The sequence below is a fragment of the Ochlerotatus camptorhynchus genome, unplaced genomic scaffold (genome assembly GCF_037179485.1).
Source record: "Ochlerotatus camptorhynchus isolate MF236.1 unplaced genomic scaffold, CSIRO-AGI_Acam_v1.1 ptg001460l, whole genome shotgun sequence".
Lineage (NCBI taxonomy): Eukaryota > Metazoa > Arthropoda > Insecta > Diptera > Culicidae > Ochlerotatus > Ochlerotatus camptorhynchus.
The window spans coordinates 1-9,502 of NW_027041718.1; the positions used below are offsets into that span (position 1 = coordinate 1).

Here is a 9,502-nt window from a genome sequence, read left to right on the forward strand (position 1 = left end):
TTGTTTAAATATCGGTTATCGTATCGATAATGTAGACCCGATATTTATTGATAATATCGGACTTATCAATATCGTTACAGCACTAGTAGGAACCCTTAAAAATTTATATTGTAAAAACTTTAGAACCCACTGTTTTAAGAACAAAAAAGTGGGACTTAACTTAGTTATCCCCACCATAAAGAAATCAATTACTTACCAATCATTTGAGTTATTAAAATATTCGAAGATATCGCAAAAATAGGATGGGCCCTTGTAGAGTTTACAAAGTTTTTTTCGCTAACCATAATACAAAGGACGTAATTTACAGAAGTCATCTTTATTATTTTCTCTGAATGCGGACTGTTGTGAGCAATTCTGATGGAATTTGAAATAGTAAGTTAGGGTTAGATCTCACCATAGGTGGATAAATGCAGATGCTTTAAACTATATTTAAAAAGTCACACTTCCATATGTATTCGTGAGTAATTCCGCAAATCCAACTAATTTGAAAATGCATTTCAGCTATACGATCCTGATCCAAAGTTTCTATAATGTAGAAACAATACTTGCCTCCCTTCTGTGAGCATGCTTATTAGACTGATGCAAAATTTGAAATTTTCACTCCACAGTGCTCTAACGATTTAAAATAAGGTCCTGATTAGCCTCCCAAAATTTAAACTCATTTGGTAAGAAACTGACTTTGTGAAAATTTCTATAGCTATTGGAAGTTTATATGGAAATTACAATGGGAAAACCAAACTTTTTGTTCATTGTCTTCTGCCTATTTTCCATATCGCTTTTTCGAAAATTTCTATAGTCATTCTTACGGGATATTTTCTAAGCTACAACTTTGCGCCATATCGTTTTTCAGCCAATAGTCAAATTAAATTGTTATTAATTGTTTTCCTTACATTTGATTGAAAAGTGGTTTCCAACAAAGTTGTAGCTGAGAAAATTGTCTACAATCAATGCTATCATTTTTAAAAGCTTAGTGATGTGGTGACCTGTTAGATAGATATGAACAAAAACATAAGTTTTCCTATAGTAATTTCGAAATAAACTTGAAATGGTTTGTGCCAAGTCAGTTTCTTACTAAAGTAGTTCAAATTTTGGGAGGCTAAGCAGGACCCAATTTGGAACAGTTTAAGAACTGTGGAGCGAAAATTTCAAATTTTGCATCAGTCTAATGCTTATGGCTGTTCGGACACCCAATAAGAAATTTAACATCTATTTTAAAAATGTATTTATTATGAAACGTGTAAAGACGTTTTGTTACGAGATATATTTTTACAAAATTTATCACTGAATTGGAATGATGCACTTGGAACCGGTCTTGCAGTATCTAAACATTAGAGAAATGGAAGTCCAAAATCTTGTTAAGTTCCGTAGAAGCGATGATAATTCTTATCGTTATCGTCAATATTTTGTATGTATTTTACATTTCCCTTAAATACTACCATAAAAATTTTAGTCTTTCAATTGCTTTCGATTAAAGATCTACGCCTAGCTATCTATATATAATCTTAAAATTATTTGTTATTAATATTAAAAATGTGCGCATTTATTTCGTTCGTTAATACCCAGATTTAGCTGAGATAAAAATAAATATGATCCGAAAAATGACCATTTCGGTTGCTGTCTTTGCAACTATTCCATCGAAATCGATCAATCTCACGAACGACTCGATGAACGATCACCAAAGACACCAACCAAAGACCTCGTAACGCCTTTTCTTCTATAGAAAAGCTCTCTTGTATTATTCATAAAGCTCAATGTGTGTGTACGTTGTTTTATATGCTCGCAGTGAGCTTCAAGTTACACGATTTAACCTCCCTTATTTACTACCTATTCTCCATCCTCTACTACTCGACAAACTGGCAAGAAGATCGTTATCGGTGTAATTCCTCTTACGGAATCAGTTTGTGATGTTGAATGGGTTTCAGATTTTTTTGGAGGCTCTTCTCAATCACGTAGAAGCTCTGTGGTTTGCCATTGCTTGCATAGATCTTTCCATGAGCACTTTTTTTGGCCTTGATAGGTGCGTAATACGTCGGAGATTTCTTCTTCTGAAGTTTCTCCGCATGGTCTGCAGCGCTGAATTTGATTAACGATTTATCCAACGCTTCATTCTCCCATGGTTTACTCCACGTTGGAATATCCTTAATGTCGATCAGCTCGTCAATGTTGTCATGATGGCGCGAATTAGGGTTTCGTCCTTGATTGTTTCCGAGGATTTTCTTCAGTACGGGGATATTCCAATGATAGATGCGACCGGGCTTTCCGTTTGACTTGAATCCCACTGGGACCTGTGATGAAAAAATAAAAATAAAAAAAAAATTTGGGTTATTTTCCAAATTGTTCTTATATCATATCATACGGAGCAGAATTAATAATATAATCATCATTCCTCTTCTTCTTATTTGGACGTTAGGAACCACCTGAAATTTGGCGTATACTCGTATATTAATTCGTTTTGTTAGATATAGTCACTTTAACACCTTTTAGGACATTCGTGGCATGTCTGGGGATGAGATTTGAACTCGTGACGATTAGAGTAAGATTAGATAAGTTTTCTTTATTAAAGAGACTTTCACTGATTTGCGTAAGGTATCATGCACTTATAACGTAAGATTTAAACAATAAGTTTACAAGGGAGGTAGGGAATTTTAGAAAAACCATGAATAATATAGAACATTCAAAGTGTTTTTTATGTTACTTCATACGCGAAGTTAACGATTTTCAGAGTTGGTTGGAAATGCTAACATGAAGCTTTAGTGTGATGATTTATTAGCTAGAGAATGATCTTTAGAAGAATGTAGGTGGATAGTTCCGTTAGAGTACGGCAGTATGAAAATTGAATAGAAGTTGAAAATGAGCGAAGGGCCATTAACACTCCGAATACGGTGGGTAAAAAACTTTACGCCGACTACGAAGCCTCCGAAAAACGTGTAACGGCAAGTTTGCAATGACACAACTTAGCCATTTCTTAATGAATTTCAAAAATTATGGTACCTTTAGAATTCCTAGGGTTCCTAGATGATTTTGATTGCAAAAAACTTGAAAATAGAGTCGTCTACTTTTTTAAAAAGCGAAAAGAGCTGTTACACGTTTTTTTGAAAGGTGTGTTTGTAGGGTTTTGCAAGTGGCGCAAGATCTGTAATTTAGATTAATGAGCACAAATGTTCACAATTAGCCAGAATACAGTCATGGTTCCTATATATGGATCCTGGAGACAACGGAACGGTCCTCGAAAAATCCGGAACATCCGTAAAAATGGTCAATCCATGATCCTGATCCTAGAGCTCTGCGGTTTTTTGAAAACATTAGGAACTGTGATATAAACAAATATTTGGGGTCGTGACATAAACATGTAGCTGGATGACCATGGGACCGTCCTCCGGAAGTTCCGGAACATCCGTAAAAGTGGACAATCCATGAATCTGATCCTAGAGCTCCGTGTTTTTTTTTAACATTAGGATCTGTGATATAAGAATGAATTTGGGTCATGGACCCAGATGGCCATGGGACCGTCCTTCGGAAGATCCGGAACATCCGTAAAAGTAGTAAATCCACGATCCTGATCCTAGAGCTCCGCGTTTTTTTTATAAACATTAGGAACTGTGATGATAGAAATAATTTGGGCTTGTGACATAAACATGAACCTGGATGTCCATAGGACCGTCCTCCGGAAGATCCGGAACATCCGTAAAAGTGATCAACCCATGAAACTGATCCTAGAGCTACGCGTTTTTTTTCAACATTAGGATCTGTGATATAAGAATGAATTTGGGTCATGGACCAAGATGGCCATCGGACCGCCAGCGGAAGATCCGGAACATCCGTGAAAGTGGTAAATCCACGATCCTGATCCTAGAGCTCCGTGTTTTTTTTTTATAAACATTAGGAACTGTGATGATAGAAAGAATTTGGGCTTGTGACATAAACATGAACCTGGCTGTCCATGGGATCGTCCTCCGAAAGATCCGGAACATTCGTGAAAGTTGAAAATTCACGAAACTGATCCTAGAGCTCCGTGGTTTTCTTGAAAACGTTAGGAACTGCGATATTAGAATGATTTTGGGATCGTAACATAAACATGGACCCAGATGGCCATCGGAACGTCCTCCGGAAGATCCGAAAAATCCATAAAAGTGGACAATGTATGGAACTGATCCTAGAGCTCCACGGTTTTTTTTTTTCGAAAACACTTGGAACTGTCATATATAAATCAATTTGCAGTCGTGACATAAACATGTACCCAGAAGGCCATGGGACCATCCTCCGCAAGATCTAGAACATCTTTGAAAATGGTCAACCCTCGAAACTGATTCTAGAGTTCTACGGTTTTTTCGAAAGCATGTGGAACTGCGATATAAGTAATATTTTGGGGTCATGACATAAACATGGACTCAAATGACCATGGTGCCAACCTCTGGTAAGTCCAGAACATCCGTAAAAGAGGTTAATCAATGAAACTGAACCTAAACATTAGGAACTGTGATATAAGAATGAATTTGTGATCGTGACTTAAACATGTACCCAGATAGCCATGGGACCGTCGTCCGGAAGACCAACAACATCCGTAAAATGAGAGGGTGAAGCATTACTATGACGAGCACCTCAACGGTGATGCAGCAGAAAACGAAGGTGGCACGGCAACAGACCTTGGAGCACGTGCAGGAGACGACAGGCTACTGGCCCCTGATCTTCATGAAGTTAAGGAGGAGATCGGTCGACTGAAGAACAACAAAGCAACTGGTGTAGATCAACAACCAAGTGAGCTATTAAAATACGGTGGTGAAGCACTGGCTAGAGCGCTGCACTGGGTAATTGTCAAGATTTGGGAGGAGGGGATATTACCGGAGGAGTGAAGTAAGGTGTTGTATGCCCAATCTATAAAAAGGGCGACAAGTTGGATTGCTGCAACTACCGCGTGATCACACTGCTGAGCGCCGCTTACAAGGTACTCTCCCAAATTATACGCCGCCGCCTGTCACCATTTGCAAGAGATTTCTTGGGCAATACCAGCAGGAATTCATGGGTTCATATTCGCGATTCGGCAGGTTCTGCAGAAATGCCACAAATACAACTTGCTTACACATCATTTGTTCATCGATTTCAAATCCGCATACGACACAATCGATCGTGATCAGCTATGGCAGATTATGCACGAGTACGGATTTCCAGATAAACTGACGCGATTGGTCAAGGCAACGATGCATCGAGTGACACTCTCGAGTCCCTTTGAATCTCGAAGGGGGTTACGGCAAGGTGATGGACTTTTGTGTCTGCTATTCAACATCGCGTTAGAAGGTGTGATCAGAAGAGTTGGGATAGACACGAGTATCAAGACAGCTTCTTGGCTTCACCGATGACATCGACATCATGGCACGGAACTTTGAGACGAAGGCGGAAACGTACATCAGACTGAAGGCTGAAGCTAGGTGGATTGGACTTGCCATCAACGCATTAAACACAAAATACATGAAAGGAAGAGGTTCTAGGGAAGACAATGTTAGCCTCCCACCCCGAGTTCAGATTGACGGTGACGAAATCGAGGTGGTCGATGAGTTCGTGTATTTGGGCTCACTGGTGACCGTCGAAAATGATACCAGCAGAGAATTTCAAAGACGCATTATGGCAGGGAATCGTGCCTACTTTGGACTCCGGAGGACGCTCCGGTCGAATAAAATTCGCCACGAAGTTGACTATCTAAAAGATAGACTGGTGGTCGTCTACTGCCACGAGACCGTGACTATGCTCGTGGAGGACAAACGCGCCCTTGGATGACGGAACGTGGAGGAAGCGAATGAACCAAGAATTGCACCAGCTGTTGGGAGAACCATCCATCGTTCACATTGCAAAAATTGGGCGACTACGGTAGGCTGGGTATGTCGTAAGAATGCCGCACAACGACCCAGTGAAAATGGTTCTCGAAAGCGCCCCAACAGGAACAAGAAGAAGAGGCGCGCAGCGCGCAAGATGGATCGACCAAGTAGAAGGTGACCTGCGGACCCTTCGCAGACTACGAGGCTGGCAAAGTCTGGCCATGGATCGAGTAGAGTGGAGACGACTTCTTCGGACAGCAGAGGACAACAAGACCTTAGCCCGATTGCAAGCCATAAAATTGATCCAAGAACGAAAAACCGTGGAACTGTGATATTAGAATGAATTTGGAGTCTTAACATAAACATGGAACCGAATGACCATGGGACAGTCCTCCGGAAGATCCGTAAAAATGAACCTGGATGGCCATTGGAACGTCCTCCAGAAGATCCTGATCATCCGTAAAAGTGGATCATCGATGAAACTGTGAAAAAACCGTGGTTTTTTTTCGAAAACTCTTGGAACTGCGATTTAAGATAGAATTTAGGGTCGTGACATAAACATGGATCCGGATGGCCATGAGACTGTCCTTCAAAAGATCTGGAACATCCGTAAATTTATCATACTGTGAAACTGATCCTAGAGCTCTGCAGCTCTTTTTTAAACACTGTGATATAAGAAACCTCTGGATCACTTTTACGGATGTTCCGTATCTTCCGGAGGACGGTCCTATGGCCATCCAGGTCCGTGTTTTTTATCTTTATTAAGGAGACTTTCAGCCCTGGGCTGGTTCGTCTCCGGTACGTGTTTATGTCATGACCCCGAATTCTTTCTTATACCACATGCTTTCGAAAAAACCGTAGAACTCTAGAATCAGTTTCGAGGGTTGACCATTTTCAAAGATGTTCTAGATCTTGCGGAGGATGGTCCCATGGCCTTCTGGGTACATGTTTATGTCACGACTGCAAATTGATTTATATATGACAGTTCCAAGTGTTTTCGAAAAAAAAACCGTGGAGCTCTAGGATCAGTTCCATACAATGACCACTTTTACGGAATTTTCGGATCTTCCGGAGGACGGTCCGATGGCCATCTGGGTCCATGTTTATGTCACGATCCAAAATTCATTCTAATATCGCAGTTCCTAACGTTTTCAAGAAAACCACGGAGCTCTCGGATCAGTTTCGTGAATTTTCCACTTTCACGGATGTTCCGGATCTTTCGGAGGCCGGTCCCATACCCATCAAGGTCCATGTTTATGTCACGACCCCAAATTCATTCTATCATCTCAGTTCTTAGTGTTTTTTCAAAAACTGCGGAGCTCTGGGATCATTTTCATTGCTTGACCACTTTCATGGATGTTCCGGATCTTCCGGAGGACGGTCCGATGGCCATCCAGGTTCATGTTTATGTCACAAGCCCAAATTCATTCTTATATCACAGTTCCTAATGTTTTAAAAAAAACGCGTAGCTCTAGGATCAGATTCATGGATTGTCCACTTTTACGGATGTTCCGGATCTTCCGGAGGACGGTCTCATGGCCATCCAGGTTCATGTTTATGTCACGACCCCAAATATTTGTTTATATCACAGTTCCTAATGTTTTCAAAAAAACCGCAGAGCTCTAGGATCAGGATCATGGATTGACCATTTTTACGGATGTTCCGGATTTTTCGAGGACCGTTCCGTTGTCTCCAGGATCCATATATAGGAACCATGACTGTATTCTGGCTAATTGTGAACATTTGTGCCCATTAATCTAAATTACAGATCTTGCGCCACTTGCAAAACCCTACAAACACACCTTTCAAAAAAACGTGTAACAACTCTTTTCGCTTTTTAAAAAAGTAGACGACTCTATTTTCAAGTTTTTTGCAATCAAAATCATCTAGAAACCTAAGAAATTCTAAAGGTACCATAATTTTTGAAATTCATTTAGAAATGGCTAAGTTGTGCCGTTGCAAACTTGCCGTTACACGTTTTTCGGAGGCATCGTGTTCGGAGTGTTAAAGCGACAGTTTTCAAGATGACGCACATTTTTGCCTAGCCCGTAAGTCCCCGCGTACATCGTACGGGCTAGGCAAAAATGTGCGTCATCTTGAAAACTGTCGCTTTAATGGCCCTTCGCTCATTTTCAACTTCTATTCAATTTTCATACTGCCGTACTCTAACGGAACTATCCACCTACATTCTTCTAAAGATCATTCTCTAGCTAATAAATCATCACACTAAAGCTTCATGTTAGCATTTCCAACCAACTCTGAATATAGAACATGTTAATGTTCTATCCTACTTCGTTCGTATATATCAATTCACAAAAATAAATTCCCCTGTTAATTGAGAACAGTAAAATTCGTTCATCAATTAATTTTTTAACAAAAAAGAAAGTATTTGTTGAAAACAGATTAACTTGAAACCTTTAGATGATCGGCTTAAAAAAAGTAAACAAGTCACAAAAAACACACATTTTGCCAGCCTAGACTTCTACTTCAGCTCAATTGATGTATCCAGTTCTTGAAAACGATCATAAAAGAACCGAAACACCGTAACATAATAGATAATTGATCCATTCCAGGACTGAATAACAACTTCAAACTTGAATACAAATTGTTTAATGGTAACGAATACGAAACAAACCAACGACCATAAATATCATCCAGCAATATCATGGGTTATTAAGGTCACCAATCCAACAAAATTTTATCTATCGAAGCTATTAGCTATCAATTGATAATAAAACAGTAAACTATTTCCTGATCCAAGCATCATTTTTATTCTGACGTTAGTTTGAGCAAATATTTGGACTACTTTATCCAACTCGCAAACAAAATTGTATACACCATATCATACTTGTAGATATGGCGAATGAGTGTTCATAGCTAATCGGTCGTTCGGTTGTTGTGGTTTTCTCTAGCTCATTTTGTTTTTTTTTATTGTTATTTCGTCTTCCATGAATCTGAACATCCCATGAGGGATAAAAACACCGATGAATAAGAGGCCTTCGTCACGGCTGAATGGACGCAAATGAGCGTGTGATACCGACCACTAGCGAAGAGTGAGGAGACCTATTGACTGTCCGTAATCTATGGATTAACCTGTGCATCACGACAATCAATGGGAATTTTTCCCTTTATGCTATACCTATGTAGGTGCGCATTCAAGAGGTTCGGATGTACGTACCTTTTTGCCTACATCCTCGATCGCGTTCGGCGCCGGAACCGGTCCATTGTTGGTGTAGTAGTAGGGATTCGGTGGCAGCTTGATCACGAACATATGTGAGTCATCGGGTCGACCGTGGTGGCGGGACTCAACCGCTAATCGCTTCTTGTGGTGGCTAGAGGAGACGTGCAGCTTACCGAGACCCAATTTGCTGTAAAAGGGAGAAGAAAAACATTGCAAATTTAGAGAAAGGGAGAGGCGTTTTTGTGCATCGTGAACACAGATTGGTTTTAAAAGAATGAGCCAGCACGTGAAAATATGGTTAATTCAGTTATACTTTAAGGTCTCAGTGATGCCATTTTGCAGTCATTAACTTATCTTTCCATAGAAGCATAACTGTCCCTTCTCTACTTGAATTCCTATTTATTATCCTTCTTTTATGGGCAATGGGACATGCTTATATTATTCCTTGTATCGTTATTTCAGAGAAAAGTGTAATATCCTGCGTAAGATAATTTATCACTCACAGCTTTCATTG

The 9,502-nt window shown here is 39.9% G+C and overlaps 1 protein-coding gene across 1 annotated transcript; it reads right to left on the reverse strand.

Annotated features, from left to right (window-relative positions):
• Positions 1-1,207: 1,207 nt before the first annotated feature.
• Positions 1,208-9,175, reverse strand: LOC135717053 (uncharacterized; the record flags this gene model as incomplete). The annotated part of the gene is made up of 2 exons (XM_065239056.1): positions 1,208-2,285; positions 8,986-9,175. Coding segments are annotated over 2 exons (589 nt in total), but the record flags the coding sequence as incomplete, so codon positions are not given.
• Positions 9,176-9,502: the final 327 nt, after the last annotated feature.